Source organism: Sus scrofa, chromosome 9 (assembly GCF_000003025.6).
Source record: "Sus scrofa isolate TJ Tabasco breed Duroc chromosome 9, Sscrofa11.1, whole genome shotgun sequence".
Lineage (NCBI taxonomy): Eukaryota > Metazoa > Chordata > Mammalia > Artiodactyla > Suidae > Sus > Sus scrofa.
The window spans coordinates 33,960,808-33,979,049 of NC_010451.4; the positions used below are offsets into that span (position 1 = coordinate 33,960,808).

The 18,242-nt window shown below is 33.9% G+C and overlaps 1 protein-coding gene across 1 annotated transcript in view; it reads left to right on the top strand.

The window, feature by feature from the left end:
• Window positions 1-18,242, top strand: part of DYNC2H1 (dynein cytoplasmic 2 heavy chain 1) — a 319,035-nt gene that overhangs the window by 239,888 nt on the left and 60,905 nt on the right. The window contains 1 exon segment of the mRNA XM_021062717.1: window positions 7,366-7,482. Coding sequence (XP_020918376.1) covers window positions 7,366-7,482 — 117 coding nt within the window.

Sequence of the window (18,242 nt, forward strand, 5' to 3'; positions counted from 1 at the left end):
CTTACTTATCCATTCGTGCATTGAAGGTCATTTATATTATTTTGAATTTGAAGCTACTAAAATTAAGTTACTATGAACATTGGATATATTATGTTTTTGTATGAGCATATGATTTTACTTTTGGGACAAATAATTAGGGGCAAATGGCTGGGTCATATGACAGGTACAGGTTTAATTTTCAATTAACTGCCAAGCAGTTTTTAAATATGTAATACATTTTTAAAAATAAATATATAAAACTATTGAGACATGAGGTCTAATATATCTGTATGTATTATATATAAAATGTGTTTATGTATTTTGTTTGTCTAAAATGTACTTCCATAAAAACCAAAATATAAATTTACCTTCAGCAAGTAGAATTATTAGTCACAAATTACACAAAAATGTATGATTATACAAAAAATTATAATTCAACAAAAGAATCATGATTAAATCTCTAGGCAGACGTGGATCCAAGCATTTCACATAACTTAGTGATTAATTCCAGGTTTGAGTTATTTAGTATTAACCAGAATTATGCATAAAACATTAATATGTATGTTTTATAATGAAGTGTTCAGCCTATCTCTCCAAATGATATATACCTCAATACTTGAACACTGGTATTTTCACTAGTCTTAGCAAAACTTAAACATCTTTTGATGAGAAATTTATTCTTAATGTACTTGTTAAAATTATACAAGGTAGAAGTTCTCCTGAGATTTATTTCCAGTCTTTAATAACATATTGCCTTGAAAAAATGATGATATGAGTTCTTAGATACACTTTAGATCTTGAGTAAAATCTTATTTCTCAAATCACCAACATAAATTACAGTTTGTTCCTGCATGTGACTGGCATAAATATTTTCATAGAAGGCATGAGAGGTGTGGAGAAAGATTCCCTGCCCCTCATTATCTTGCATATATTAACATTAAGGAGAGAAACCTCTAGATATTCTCCTATTTCTCACTTTAACATGTTGGTGTGCTGTTTCATTTTTACAGTATGTGGATGTAGTTTGTTTTATCCTGATATGTTTGGTAACATAGTTAAACAAACATACTGTATCTGGCCAAGCACCCATAGGGCGTGTGAAAATGTTAGAGGGTGAGTGATGAGAGAATATGAACTAAGTAACCTTTTAAGGAATCCAAAATAACTCTTGAAAAATGAAATAATACTTGACATGAAGTTAAATAATAGTGTGTAATGAATTTGTATTTATTTCAAATACAAATAGAAAAATACATAGTGAATTTGTATTTATTTCAAATACAAATAGAAAAATACATAGTGGATATGTCATGTATTATATGAAAAGTATTATAAATTCTTTTTCTGTACATCTTTATTTGAGACAAAAGATGATTTCGCTTTTTTTCCTTTTTCAATCTGTATACATTTAATTGCCTTTTCTTGTGTTTTGGAATATCTAGATCTTTGTGTGTAATGTTGAATAAAATTGTGATAGTCTTATCTTGCTCTGACTTTAAAGGGAATATTTTCTAATATTTTATTATGGATTATAATATTTACTATGCTTTGTAGATACCATTTTTAAGGTTGTATTACTCTGCTTGGATTGCCATAACAAAATACCACAGATTGGATAGCTTAAATAACAAATTTATTTTCTCACAGTCTTGGAGGTTGGAAGTCTGAGATCAAGGAGTCAGTGTGGTCCGTTTCTGATGAAGACTCTGTTTCTAGCTTGACCATCTTCTCACTATGTTCTCACATGGTTTTTCCTCTGTGCATGTTTGCAGAGAGAGAGAAAGAAAGAGAGAATGAGAGAAACAGGACATCTCCTTTTTTCTTCTTAAAAGGGCACCAATCCTATCTGATTAAGGCCCCACTCTCATGACCTCACTTAATCTTAATTACTTCCTTAGAGGCCCCATCTCCAAATACAGCCATTATGGAGAGTTAGAGCTTCAACATAGGATTTGGGGTTGAGGGGACACAAACATTCGATCCCTAATACACGTTAAAGTTTTCTGCTATTCCTGGTGCTTTATTCATCTTTGTTGCGTAGCAAATCATCCCAAAACTTAGTGACTTGAAACAATAATGTTTTATGATTCTCTTATGATTATGTGGTTCGGCTGGGTTAGTTCTCTTTGGTTTCATTTGGGTTCACATGTAAGGCTGCTTTCATTTAAATAGTTGACTGGAAGTATCAAGATGGTGTTACACATATTTGCAGATGACATTATCTCTTGGCTGGGGTAACCTGGTTTTCAACCACATGGCCTTTCATCTACAGCGTCTAGCATGGTGGAAAGGATAGAGCAAAAACTGCAAGTTCTCTTAAAGTCTAGGCTTTGAAAATTGCTCTCAATTTTGCCACGTTCTATTAGTAAACAAGTCATAAGACCAGCCCAGCTTCAAGGAGATGGAGAAATAGATTTATCTTGATATCTGAGAAGTGAAATATTACTTTGCAAACATGTATGATTACAGTGAGGCATAAATTCCCAAAACTGTTATGACAGTCTTACACATCTTTGCTATGTTTCCTATGAATAGTTTGTCAAGAATGTGTTGGTCAATTTCATTGATCATGTTTTCGCCCAGTGTTGAAATATTTATTATTTTCTCTCTAATCTGTTTATGTGATGAACTATATTTTCTATGATTGAACCATATTCAGAGTCATAATTTATGTCTTTTTTTAATGTTTGCTTGATATTTGTTTTTTTTTTGCATCTGTGTTCAGGAGTAAGATTGATCTATGAATGCCCCATTATCTTTACACACTGTTTTTTACTTGCTTCTGCTGCTTGATTTGAGGAATTTTGCCTCATTTTCTAGTCTCTGAAATGCTTGGTACTAGATTTGAATTTCTATTCAAGAAATGTGAACAGAACTTTTATGTTAATTTCTGGTGTCTGAGATTTACTTTCAGATAGTATTTTCACCCCTCATTTAATTTTTTAAATAACTATAATAACCTGATTTAATTTTTCTATTTCTTCTAGAGACTGTTTTATTAATTTATATATTCTTAGACATTTCTCAATTGGTCAAATTTGCAACCTTTTATGGCATAAAGCTATTCAAAATAATCTCATATTGTCTTTTAGTCTTTTCAATATCTGTATTATAGTCCTTGTAAAATTAGAATTAAAATCGGTAACCAACAAGGACCTACTATATAGAACAGGGAATTATATTCACTATTTTTTAATAACATATAAGGGAAAAGAATCTGATAAAAAATACAATAGGGAGTTCCTGTCATGGGGCAGCTGAAACTTAGCTAACTAGTATCCATGAGAATATGGGTTCGATCCCTGGCCTTGCTCAGTGGGTCGGGGATCCAGTGTTGCTGTGAGCTGTGGTAAAGGTCGCAGATGTGGCTTGGATCTCAAGTTGCTGAGGCTGTGGTGTGGGCTGGCAGCTGTAGCTCCAATTCGACCCTAGCCTGGGAACTTCCTTATGCCATGGGTGTGGCCTTAAAAACACACATACACACACACACACACACACGTGGTGTGTGTGTGTGTGAATCATTTTGATGTAAACCTGAAAATAAAACAATATTGTAAATAAACTATAATTCACAATAAGATAAAATAAAATAAATTTTTGCCTTGTCTTATTTATCATCTATGTACCATTGAACCTAATCAGAAGTCTCATAATTTTATTAGTCTCTTCAACAAACTGATTTTTTGTCAGTTTTATCAGCTCTCTTTTATATTGATTTTCTATTTTATTAATTTTGTTGTTCTTATTATTTTATTCCATCTACACTCTCATATTTATATTTTTCAAGTCGAGACATTTTTAGTATTATCTTTTTTTTTTTTTTTTTTTTTTTTTTGCTTTTTAGGGCTGCCTCCACGACATATGGTGGTTCCCAGGCTAGGGGTCCAATTGGAGCTACAGCTGCCCGCCTATGCCACAGCCACAGCAATGCCAGATCCGAGCCACATCTGCAAGCTACGCCATAGCTCACGGCAACACCAAATCCTTAACCCACTGAGTGAGACCAGGGATTGAACCCGCAACCTCATGGTTCCTAATTGGATGCGTTTCTGCTGTGCCACCATGGGAACTCCAGTATTATCTTTGAACACAGCATTTTCTGTTATAATTTCCTCTAAAAATCTCCTTCTCTGTAGTTCCATAAGTTTTGATATGTGGATTTTCATGATTGTAATTATGTGGGGTGAGTTTTGATGATCATAGTATTTCAAACAGATCACATCATCACCCAGAAGCCAAGCAGAAAACAGCAAGTGTCCCTAGTCTTTCCTTCTGCCAGGCAGTTTGTTTTCCAGTTAACTTGTTGGGTGCTCTTTGAGAATTCTGGATTTCTGTTTTCTATCTTTGGAAATGTGGACCTTATGAACTCAAATGAGGGATATTTTACAAAGTAACTGACCAGAATTCTTCAAAGTGTGAAGACCATGAAGGAAAAAGAAAGACTGTCACAGTTTGGGGTAAGACTGTGATAGACAACAATTAAACATAATGTGGTGTTCTCCTGAAACAAAAAGAAAATGTTTGTGGAAAAATTGATAAAATTTGAATAAGGCCTATAGTAGTTTAGCTAATAGTACTTTAGTATTAATTTCCTGGTTTTGATAATTATATTATGATTATGTAAGTTCTTTGTTGTTGATAATGATGTTATTTATGCACAACTTTTTAATGTACTGTATTAAAATTTTTCTCCAGACATTTAGTCTGCTGTACTCTCTGAAACAAAGTGAAATTAAGTATAATTAACTTAATTTCCTTGACAATCCATTTTCACATCTGTAAATTGAGAATGAGGGTTTAATGTTAAAATCTACACCCCTTCACATTCCAAGAAAGATTATACTGGAGGTGATTTATAAAAATGTAAATTGCCTATTAGTTTAAAAACAACAGTTAAGGAAATCAAAATAAAATTAGGAAAGAAAAAAAGAAAACTATGGAAACAGTTTATGCTAAAAAAGACGAAACAAAGCTCATGCTTAAATTTCTACATAGAAAGTTGATGTTGTTAGATTAGAAATTATTCTTTGTGCTTTATACCATCCAAATGAAAAGAGAAATACATTTGTGTGTAAGATTTAGTATGCTGCAATAAAAACACACCAGTTGCTCAGGAGATATGTAGATATTCCTAAAATATCTCTCATTGTTCTTTGGAATGAGAACAGGTGGAATGAGTGACAGCATCTTTTGTAGCTTCCCTACAACCTCATAGATTCCCCAAAGCATGCCAGTGGCATCATGAAAGATGTTCAGTATGGTTAGAACATGGAGGAAGTGATGTATGTGTGTTTTTCATGGGAAATTTCATCCCCTTTGACATTGTTTTAAAAGGGTATTATTGAAAAAAAATTTATTTGGTTTTAAACATGAATAATGGAAAGTCATTTTATCATCTGTGCTTTGTAAATAGATAAGTATGTAAGATTTTGTGAAAACAAAAGGTGGTCCATTGTTAGAGCCCTATCATCATTATAAAATATTTTATTATGCATGTGAGCTCCCTTTTCATTACTCTCTGTTTATTAAAGATTATAATGTATCATGATAGTATTGTTATGAAATACAAGCCTCAAAAGTTATTTTTCTGGGAAGAAAACAACATTTTTTGGGCTGGTAAACATTTTATTTTTAAAATAGTTTTTAACATCATGTGTTAAAAATATTTGAACCTTTTTCCTTTAGACATCTCTGCATTCTTATTTGTTTTCTGTCATGTTTGACAAATTTAAAATACAAATAAGTGATAGCAAATGTTACCAGAGTCAAAATAGTACTTCTTCTGACTACAAACTAGTGATGTTTTGTAGTCTAGCAGAGCTGATAAATTAGGTGCTGTGGTAGGGTTCAGCTAGAGCAAATGAAAATAATTTATCAGAAAAACACAGAAAATGAAACACTGAATCACCACAATTTTTTCTAGATTAGAGAATCAATCAAAAGCTTTGTAAGTAACTTGAGTTTAACAGCAGGATTGTATATGTACAACAATTATGTAGTATAACTATTTTGAAATATTTATAATCCTTATTTTATTGTGAATTTTGCTAATATAAGAACACCCAAAATATTAAATATCGGCCAATCTGTTAAAAAGGAAAAACAGCATTTCCCAAAAAGTAAAACAGAAAAATAGTCGACATGCTGCAGCAAATGTTGGTGTTCAAAATACTAGATTAGGAAAACCTATTTTGTTTGTCAGATGAGCAATCAGCACAATTTTAATACTTAGTTGAAACATTTATGAAGTACAATAGTAGATATCTCACTGATTTTATATACCTACTCCAAATATATGTAATATAATATGTAGCATATTCAGCAATATTCTGGATCATTCTTAGCAAATGATTGAGAAGACTGACTGGTGTTATTGAAATGGAAGCCATTAAACACTATTTTAGAAAAGAAATGTAAATGAATTGATTTTGATGAAAATGATGATAAAGAAGCTGATAACAAGTTGCAGAAGTGAAAACTCTAAAAAGGGAAGAAGAATTTACTTTGCCTGATTTTAACAAAGTGATCTGTATTTCTTTCATTTGAGTCATGTAGAAGGAAGGTTGATGACAACTTAAAATTAATATAGAACTTTAAAACTTAGATTTATCACTTTTTTTTACCAACCAATAATTACTTAAAATTATCTTACTATTTTAGATATTTTGTTATGTTATTTCACTCTCTTTCCCATCATTTCATCTTTCAATAAAGGCTGTATTTAAGGAGTTCCCTAATGTGGTACAGTGGAAACAAATTGACTAGTATCCATGAGGATGTGGGTTAGATCCCTGGCCTCACTCAGTGGGTCAGGGATCTGGTGTTTCTGTGAGCTGTGGTGTGGGTTGCAGACACGGCTTAGATCCCACGTTGCTGTAGCTGTGCTATTGGCCAGCAGCTGTATCTCCAGTTAGCTTAGGAACTAGCTTAGGAACTTCCATATGCCACGGGTGTGGCCAAAAAGCAAAAAATAAAATACTATAAAATAAAACAAAAAAAAACCTGTCTTTAATTTATCAAAATTCTGAAATTATGCAATTTAGATCATTCAAACTAAAAAATGTTTTGGATTTCAGAAATGAGCAAATAGAGAAGTTGTTAGTAATGGATAATTAGAGCTTTCTGGCTAAAGAAGCACCTTGTCAAATTAAGAACCATTAATTTTTATAGTGATTTCTCTCAACTCTTCTTTTTTTGCCTTTTAACTGCTTAAATAAATCAGTAAAATATTAATTCAATTGAACAGAGATAATGGGATTAAAACTTGAAATATATATATGCAGTTTTTATTTTTATAAGCTAAATGTGGCTATTTTTATATCTATGCTATTTCCCTCTGAATGAAGTCATTTTCATTTATAGCTACTTATTATTTTCTTCTTTCAGGTTATTTCACAGTTGAAGATCTTGGGCAGATCAGTAACAGCTGGTTGCAAATTTGATAGAGAAATCTGGTCTAATGAACTTTCTCCTGTCCTTAATCTTTGGAAGAAACTAAACCAGGTTAGTAGTAGACTTTTTTTGTTTTCCTTTTTTCTCCCTATCCTTTTTTTCCAATTGATCTCCAATTGTCCATGTTGGTAAATTTTTGCATTGATCTAACCTTAATGTATATGGCATCCTGGAAAATGATGGAAATAATAGTAAGAGAAGTAGATCAGCCCATGAAGCAGTAATAATTTATTCTATCCTGTAATGTACTATGTCATCCTCTATGCCTGCTATTATATTTTGCTCACTCCTTGCCTTCTCTCTTCTCTTTCTATAAAGTCAGTGACTGCTATTAAGGTTGAAATTTTTCAAAGGAATCCAAGTACTAAGGAAAAGCAATTCATCAGCTGGAATTGACTTATTTATATACTGTAAAATAGTTATAGATTATAGATGTTTGCTTGCTCACTAGGAAAAACCATTACAGTACTATGATTCCTATTATAATTGAATAAGGACTTTCTAGAATTAAAAAAATATAATTTTACAATTCATATGTTTAATAATACTATAAAAATCCCTATATAACAGATGGCCTTCTTCAATAGGAGAATTCAAATTAGCCTTGTTTCAGAACATTGTAATTTTGAGTATAATGGCTTAGTCTCAACAACTATGATTGTTGGGAGTCTGAAGAAACAATGATCTCAACTAACTGGAATTGCCACTGTATTTAGACCATCAGATTGATAAAGCTTTATATAGCTAGCCTGAGGGAAAATAAAAGAATGAAAAGAAATGCTATGACCCTTGGCATCCTAAACCCATGCTCTCTGCTGATGCCTGAGTCATGCAAGTAATCATATTGTAGAGATTCCTGACTATGAAGTCATGGCCCTAATTTCCAGTCTTCATATCAGTTCATAATGAACTCTGTGAGGATGGGGTTTAAACCCTCGCCTCGTTCAGTGGATTAAAGATCTGACATTGCTACAAACTCTGGTGTGGGTAACAGATGCAGCTTAGATTCCATGTTGCTGTGGCATAGACTGGCAGCTGCAGCGCCAATTCAGTCCCTAGTCCAGAAACTTACATATGCTGCAGGTGTGACCTTGGAAAAAAAAATAGTAAATGAATAGAGTTGTGGATTTTGTTTTGTTTTACATCTATTCTGTTTGATACTCTGAGACTTTGCAATTTCAAAAGCCAGCCTTTCAAGACATGGCTATTTCGGTCTGTTTCTCACTCTAGTGGGGCTGCATGCTGTGAAATATCAAGTAACCTGCTATCAACGGTGGGTGCTTGATATTGCTATTTTTAGATCTAAAATTGTGACATTGACACTGTTCCATTCAGGGCAATATAAAAATATTAAGTTTACAATCAAAAACTCTCCCTGGCCTGGCCCCAGCCTTGGCACCAGTCCCTCTTCAGCAGTAAGTTACCATATCCTCCCGCTTACAAGTACCCAAACCCTTTCTGTCTCCCAGATGTTTTTTTGTGCCATCCTTTGTGTTGTTTTCTTTGTGTCTTGTTTTCTCAAAGACAGGATTCAAAAGCGGGAGATAGTTTGTCACTTTTGTCCAGAAACAAGCAAAACTTTTAAACTTTATTTTAACTTTTACTTATAAGATAGATACAGATTCATTAAAAGATTATCATTATATTCAGAATAGCCAAATTAATCTATCAGATATCTTATACTTCATCCTATTGTTTTTTTCCTTACTTCTCCCATTTCCTTCCCAAACTGTTATCATAATGTAGGCTGCTATTCTTTCTCATATAGATTATTGCAGAAAACTCCAGTTTGACTCTCATCATAGCATATTTCAAAGTCATATTTCAGATCATCGCATTAATTTTTCTAAAGTAAATAGTTTTTCACCAAATAGCTCCATATCCAACCTCACTGATAAGCCTCCTCCTTAATAAGGCAGATCTCAGTGGTTCTGTCTGTGAGGACTTACCGAATGCTATTTAATTCTCCTAGAATCTCATAGCTGTGCTAAACCAGTAATGAGCAGATAAAGTCCCACCATCTTCCAGAAGCCTTCTTAGCTGTTACTTTTCATATTTCTATAGTACAGACTTATAAATTGCATAATAATTCCCATAAAAGTCATATTCTAAACCAAGCAATTTAAGATATGGCCTTTAGGCATAGGAATTCTTTTATTTTGGGGTAGCTTTAAAATTTATTCATATAAATGTTTCAGATAAAATAATTTAGTGCCTCATTTCTTTTTACAGTTTTTCTATCATTATTTTTGTCAGGTTATAGTTAATTACTAGCTAAATTTAAAGCAATAATTCTGCTTAAGCAATGAAAATAAATTTTTGATGAAGAGTAAATAATGGGAAGTCATCCAGGTCCTAATCTTTCCCATTAAATAGCTAGAGGACCTTAGTTCGTCTTTTTATTTCATCCTGGTTCAGTCTTTAGAAGATTGTACCTTTCTAAGAATTTGTCCATTTCATTTAGGTTGTCCACTTTGTTGACATATAGTTGCTTATAGTAGTCTCTTATGATCCTTTGTATTTCTGTGATGTTCGTTGTAACTTCTCCTTTTCCATTTCTAATTTTATTGATTTGAGCACTCTTCTTTTTTTTTCTTGATGAGTCTGGTCTGACAAACCTAATAATGGTTTATCAATTTTGTTGATTTTTTCAAAGAACCAGCTTTTGTTTCATTGATCTTTTCTACTGTTTTCCTTGTTTATATTTCCTTCATTTCTGCCCTGATCTTTATGATTTCTTTCCTTCCACTCACTTTGGAATTTGTTCTTCTTTCTGTAGTTGCTTTAGGAGTAAGGTCAGGTTGTTTATTTGAGATTTTTCTTGTTTCTTGAAGTAGGCTTCACTCTTAGAACTGCTTTTGCTGCATCCCAAAGGCTTTGGATCATTGTGTCTTCCTTGTCATTTGTCCCTAGGTATTTTTTTATTTCCTCTTTGATTTCTTCAGTAATCCATTGGTTGTTTAGTAGCATAGTGTTTAGTCTCCAAGTGCTTGTGGTTTCTGTTTTGTTTTGTTTTGCTTTGCTTTTCAGGGCCATAGCTGCAGCATATGGAGGTTCCAGGCTCGGGATCTACTCAGAACTAAAGCTGCCGGCCTACACCGCACCCACAGCAACATCAGATCTGAGCTGCATCTGTGACCTACACCACGGCTCATGGCAACGCTGTATCCTTAACCCACCGAGTGAGGCCAGGGATCTAACCCACAACCTCATGGTTCCTAATCAGATTCATTTCCACTGCGCCATAGTGGTAACTCCTCCATGTGTTTGTGTTATTTTGCAGCTTTTTCTTTTTATGGATTTCAAGTCTTATAGGTTGTGGTCAGTATGATTTCAGTTTTCTTAAATTTACTGAGCCTTGATTGGTGGTCCAAAATGTGGTGTATTTTAGAGAATGTTCCATGTGCTCTTGAGAAGACTGTATTCTGCTGCTTTAGAATGGAATGTTCTATAAATACCTATTAAGTCAACCTGGTCTAATGCATCATTTAAGGCCTGTGTTTCCTTGTTGACTTTCTGTCTGGATGATCTATCCATTGTTGCAAGTGGGGTGTTAAAGTCCCCCACCATTATCATGTTATTATCAATTTCTTCTGTTAAGGCCATTAGCAATTACCTTATATATTGAGGTTCTCCTATGCTGGGTGCACATATATTTATAATTGTTATATCTTCTTGAATTGATACTTTGATCATTATGTAATGTCCTTTGTCTCTTGTAACATTCTTTATTTTGAAGTCTTTTTTTTTTTTTTGATATGAGTATTGCTACTCTAGCTTTTTCTTGATTTCCATTTGCATGGAATGACTGCTTCCTTCGTCTTTCAGTTTGTATGTGTCCCTAGAACTATAAAGTGGATCTCTTGTAGACAGCATACATATGGGTCTTGTTTTTGTAACCATTCAGTCAGTCTTTTGGTTGGGACTTTTAATCCATTCACATTTAAGGTAATTATTGATATGTACATTCTTATTGCCATTATCTTAATTGTTTTGGATTTCTTTTTGTTGGTCTTTTTTCTTCTCTTGTTCTCTTCTGTTCTGATTTGATGACTATCTGTAGTGTTGTGTTTGGATTGCTTTTTCTTATTTGTGTGTGTTTCTATTGTAAGTTTTTTGGCTTGTGGTTACCATGAGGTTTTGATATAGCAGTCTATATATAGATACAAAATTGTTTTACATTGCTGGTCTCTTAATTACAAATTCATCTCCAGTATCCTCCATTGGTACCCTCCTCTTCTCACAGTTGCTAATTTTGATATCATATTTGTGTGTGGATGACTTCCTACCTTTACTATATGTTTGCCTTTACTGATGAGCCTTTTCGTTTGTAGTTTTCTTGTTTCTAGTTGTAAAGACCTTTTCTTTTATACCTAGAGGAGTTTCTTAATATTTTTTGTAAAGCTATTTTGTTGGTGCTGAATTTTCTTAGCTTTTGCTTATCTGTAAAGCTTTTGATTTCTCCTTCAAAACTGAATGAGAGCCTTGTTGGGTAGAGTATTCTTGGTCGGAATTTTTTTTCCTTTCATCACTTTAAATGTACCATGCCACTCCCTTCTGGCCTGCAGAGTTTCTGCTGAAAAATCAGCTGATACACTTAGGATTCCCTTGTATGTTATTTGCTGCTTTTCTCTAGGGGAACTTTCAATATTTTTTCATCTTTAATTTTGGACTGTTTGATTAATGTGTCTTGGAATGTTCCTCCTTGGATTTACTCTATATGATATTCATTTTGCTTCCTGGATTTGAGTGGTGATTTGTTTCCCATGTTAGGGAAGTTTTCAATTATTATCTCTTCAAATATTTTTTCTGCCCCTTTCTCTCTCTTCTTCTTCTGGCACTCCTATAATGTGAGTGTTGGTGCATTCACAGTTGTCCCAGAGTTCTCTTAGACTGTCCTCATTTCTTTTTATTCTTTTTTCTTTATTCTGTTTTCACCAGTATGTCTTCCACCTCACTTATTCGTTCTTCTGCCTCCTGTATTCTGCTCTAGATTCCTTCTAGTGAATTTTTTATTTAAGTCATTGTGTTTTTCACCTCTGTTTGTTTAATCTTTAAATCTATTTCTTTGTTAAAGGTTTCTTGTAATTTATTGATCTCTGCCTCCATTTTTTTTTTTTCCTGAGATCTTGGATCATCCTTACTATCATTACTCTAAAGTCGTTTTAATGTAGGTTATCTCCACCTCATATAGCCGTTTTCTAGAAGTTTCATTTTGTTCTGTCATCTGGCTCATATTTCTCTGCCTTTTCATTTTGTATAGATTTTTGTGTGGTCTCATTTTTTTTCAGGCTCCAGGGTTGTACCCTCTCTTATTTCTAGAGTCTTCCCCCTTGTGGGTGAAGTTGATATAGGGGTTTTGGCAGGCTTCCTGATGGGAGGGACTGGTGCCACCCCACCAGTAGGTAGAGCTTAGTCTTGTCCCTCTGATGGATGGGGCTTTGTTTCTGGATGTGATTAAAGGTGGCTATGTGCCTAAGAGGACTTTGGGCAGGCTGTTTGCTGATGGGCAGGGCTCTGTTCCCACCCTGTTTGTTGTTTGGTCTGGGGCTTCTCAGCCCTGACCAGTGGGGCCAGATTTTTCCAAAGGGGCAGCCCTCCAGGGGAATTCACACTGTTGATTACTTCCTGAGACCTCTAACTCCAATGTCCTTCCCCTACAGTGAGCCACAGCTGCTCCATGATTTCTTAGGTAGGTCTGACCCAGATTCTTATGGAGTGTCTACTTTTCCCTGAAACCCACTGCACAAGAAACTGTGTGCATCCTCCAAGAGAGGGGTCTCTGTTTCTCCCAGTCCTGTGGAGCTCTTGCACTTAAGCCCCACTGGCTTTCTTTGCCAAATGCTCCAGGCTGGGGAACCTGACGTGGGGTTTGTAACTCTCACTCCTATAGGAGAACCTCTGTGATATAGCTATTTTCCAATCTGTGGGTTGCTCACCTGGAAAATATAGGATTGCTTATATCATGAAAGTGTCCCCCCTACCATCTCAATATGGCATCTTCTTTGTCTTTAGGATATCTTTTTTGGTAGTTTCCAGTCTGTTTTGTTAATGGTTGTTTAGCAGTTAGTTGTAATTTTGTTGTTTTTGTGAGAGGAGGTGAGCTTGAGCTCTTCTACTTTGCTGTCTTGTCTCTCCCTAGAGGATCTTAGCTGAATCATTTCTGAATTTTTTCTCATGTAAAAAAAGGTATAATATCTCTTCTCTGCATTCATTTATTCATTTACTCATTCGTTCATCATATATCTATTGATGTGCTGGCTACATGCTTGGCATTATTGTAGATGCTGATTTTTTAAGAGATGATAGCAATACACAAAAATATAAGTATTATAGTCTTCTTTGGGAGTCCAGGTGAGGGGTTGATCAGTTACGCTGAGAGAAAGTCAGAGAAGGTTACATGATGAGTAAGAAAGACTAGGGTATTATCTTCCTACGTGTTTCCATGATGTAAGGGATAAAGCCCAATCCTGGAAACATCTCTAGATCATTGGGCTTCTTGAAATATTTTATATGTAAATCTGTGGAACTGGTTAAAATTTAAGCCCATTACATTTCCTAAAACATCTTCTTTGGAGGGGAGGATAACAGTTACCTTCTTTCTCTTTATAAGTAGAGAATAACCAGTTCTCCCATCCCTTGCATACCTTGCCAAGAGAATATCTGGCTACCTGCATAGGATAATCAATCTGGCTATCATCCAGTCACCCCAAAGGTACATCCTGGAGCAAAGGAGTAGGAGCAACACATTATTTACTGTCAAGTAATAAATATCTCTAATCCAGAATATTTTGTGTTAACATTCAAAATGAAATTAGTAAAAGTGAACACTGAAAATCCAGTACTCAAATATTTGAATAATTATGTCTTGCCTTCTTCTCAGATCATGGTTGAATTTGGGTATAATTAAGAAATTGCTTTCATATTTTTTCAACATACTTATTTACTTTCAGCAGGATCTATCTCTGGCTAAAAATAGAAGCTAAAATTCTCTGTTTCTTATTTTAAAAAATTATAAGTTACATGTGACTCCTAAATGATTAGGCTTTGTTTATAGACTCTGTTTTTCTATTAAGTAATATTATGCAGTGTTGGATCTTTTAAAAATTTTTCTCAGTGAATCTGTGCACTGACCTTGAAATGCTGACTCTTCCTTTCAGTTCTTAAAGTTATGAACCAGTGCTCTCACTATGTTAGGACAGTTGGGCACTTCTCAAACTTTAAAACAACACACACGTACATGCACACACATAAAAGCATTTTGTGCTGTCTTACTGTCTTTCTAAGAGTCAGTTGTACATATTAATCATACCAGAAAGCATTTTGTTGTCATGAAAAAAATACATCATTTGTTAGGAGGGCATGAAAGAAAAGATAAATTATTCATTGCAGGTTCATTTTCCACAAAATGTCCTCCTATTGTTTCCTCTAAAGATGTATACATTTTCAAATTCCATGACCTTCCTTATTTAAAACAAGAGCTCTTTTCTATTAGCATCCCTAGCTTCCTCTTGATTTTTCTTTTAGAAAAATGTAACGACTTACAATATCAGCTTTAGTGCAACAACTCAAAATACACCCCTGTTCTGTAGTTCAGCCGTGGCCTTACTCGCTATACTAGTCACCAGCAATTTTGCCTTCTATTTTAGTTCTTCAGAACTTTTGGTTTAAACAACATATTAGAAAATTAGCACACACTTTCCTGTTTGGGTTCTGCTTACTTAAGTAATAAACCTTTAATTGCAACTAAACTATATGAAATGAACATTAAAACATGACTGCTTGGGTTTCTTTTGATCCACCCAATAATTTAGTATGAAAAGAAATAGTTATTACCAGGTTTAGAAATCTAAGCTCTCTTTGTTTACTAATAACTGGAATAATAAAACAACTAGCTATCCTAGGAAATGGGCTGCCAGAGAAATTTTGTAGATCTTTTAACTCTTTGAACTTACTAAACTCATACTACTGGTTTTTTCACCTTTTTTTGTTTTTCTTTCCCTTCCATTTCCTTTCCACAAGCTTGTCAGAAATCCACTCCTGGATGGATATAATTTAATGCAGATATGTCAAACTTTTGGCTTCTCTGATTATGAATGCTTAGAACAGGAGTTTGTTGAACTTGAATTAATCATTGAACACTCTTTGGGTTGCAAGTGATGGAAAACTCAGTTCAAACTGGGCAAGGATGGGAGTTCCCATTGTGGCTCAGCAGTAACAAACCCAACTAGTATCCATGAAGACATGGGTTCGATCCCTGGCCTCACTCAGTAGGTTAAGGATTTAGCATTGCCATGAGCTGTGGTATAGGTTGCAGACACAGCTCAGATCTGGTGTTGCTGTGGCTGTGGTGCAGGCTAGCAGCTACAGCTCTGGTTCAACCCCTACCCTGGGAACTTCCATATGCCATGGGTGCAGCCCTAAAAAGACCAAAAAAAAAAAAGCCCAAACTGGCTGAGGATGAAAAAGTAGAATTTATGGTTCCCATCACTGAAAAAGTGTTAAATTAGTTTCACACTTGTTACAAAGAGCTTGAAAGGATGTCATCAGGACCAGTGATATCATATATACATGTCTCTTATATATAACTGTTTTTTATATATATTGAAAGACCTGATGCACTGAAGCTTATATGATATATATGTGTGTTTATATGTGTATGTGTGTGTGTTTGTATATACTCCATTTTTCATACGGCCTCTCTCTTTATTGTCACAAAATGATGCACTTATTCTCTACCTTATGATCTTTTAGGTTCAAATCTAGTGAAAAGGAAAAGTTATCTCTTTACCTGAAGACCCATGCAAGATTTTTATTGCATTTTGTTATCTTTGGTAATCTGCCCCCATCTCAGCCAGTTGCTGTGGAATGCTTGATTAGTTAAACTCAAAGTCACATACTAGCTTCTGCAGTTGAGTTGCGTCAACTCCACCAGAACTATATGGACTTAGACTTGGGAAAGGTTTGTTTTTCTCAGAGAGATATTAAGAAATTATTATCTGAAGAAGAATAAAAGGTTACTGGAGGGCAGGGTAAAATTTTAGCACGTGGAAATGAAGCTATACCCCCGTTTCCATAATTCATAGAGCCACTTCACCTTTGTTTCTAATATTTCTCATTTCCATTTTTGCTTTTTTAAAATGATAGTATTGAGTCTTTTAATATCTTTCTTACCATAGAAAACATATATTGAACAGACATGATCATATGACAAGGGAAAAAACCTTCTAATTGTTGATTACTGTTTTATAAGCCATGGGTAAATATACACATAGAGACTATATTTCACATCTTACTAATTTCAGAGAATTGCAGATCACAGATTGGGAAAAGACTCTGATGTTATCTAGATCAATATATGAATCTCCATAATGCTTTTGAATAAGTGGTAGTGTACCTGAGAGGTTGGTAAACAATGGCTGATGGGCCAAATCTGATCAGCCACCAGTTTCTGTATATAGTTTTACTGAAACCCAGCCACGCCGGTTTGTTTTAATGTCTGTCTGCTTATACACTACAACAGCCAGAGCCGAGTCGTTATGACAGAGATCTTGCAACCCATAAAGCCTAACATAGTTGTTATCTGAACCTTTATAGAAAAACTTCCTCGCCTTTAGTTTAGTCATTTCTTGAATTTCCTTTAGGGATAAAAATTCTTTCTGAATGAGAACCAGTTTCAAAAACCTCTAAATATTAAAAAAAAAAAAAACAGAAACAGAAATTGTAATACTTTCATGTGACATCCATTTTACTTAGTCAAAATTATATCTCACTTAGGAATCTATTCTAATTAAAAAAAAATTCTGGATTAATACCTAAATTGCACCAAATTAGACTAGCATTTTTCTTGCCCAAAGGATATTTCTTGCTTAATATTTAAGTTTTAATGTATCCATAATCTTTTCTCCTCCAACAGCTCCATAATTTGATAATGATTTTTTCTGAATACACTTAGCTTTTTAATGACAAGACGAACTTTAAAATGTCAAAGCCATCTTTCAAAAGTACATGATTCAATCAATTATATTTACTCATAAAACAAGCTTTTTTTCATAATCAGTTGACTGAGTATATGATTATCACCCCTCAATAATTTCACTAAAAAGCATATTATAGCAATGTTGTAATTTACTCATGGTGATTTTGGCTATTTGAATTATAGATAATACTTAATTTGAGGTTTTTTTGTTTTGAGATTATGTAGCCCTCTAACATGTCACCACTGCTCTAAGTGTTCTCTATATGTCATTCTTTAGAATGTATAAAATATCCACATTTATTTTTAGAGTTAGTATTATTTTACATTAATTTTTAATTAAAATTGTGTAAATGCCTGTAGAAAATGGATATTAGTCTACTGCTGCTAATTTTTCCTACTCATTTGATGTACACAGCTTATATCATAGTTTACCTTCCTATTCATTTTTTCACAACTTCTTTCATCTTTCATAACCGAATACTTTCTGAGCACCTATGCTGTTTTTGTCTCTGTTCTTCTGTTCCTACAGCTGAACTTACATCATTTTACTGTAGTTTTTTCTAGACCATCACTCTGCAATAGAAATAATGATAAAGACAAATGAAAGCCATAATTTAAAATTTTCTAGTAGTTATATTTAAATAAGTACAAAGAAACAGGTAAAATTAATTGTAATAATATATTTTATTTAATCTGATACATCCAAAATATTAGTATTTCAACTGGTATCAGTATGAAAATTATTAATGTGGTATTTTATGTCCTTTATTCATATTGTCTTTGAAATTCAGTTGTATTTTACAGTTAACTGCACGTCTCTAGACCACAGTTC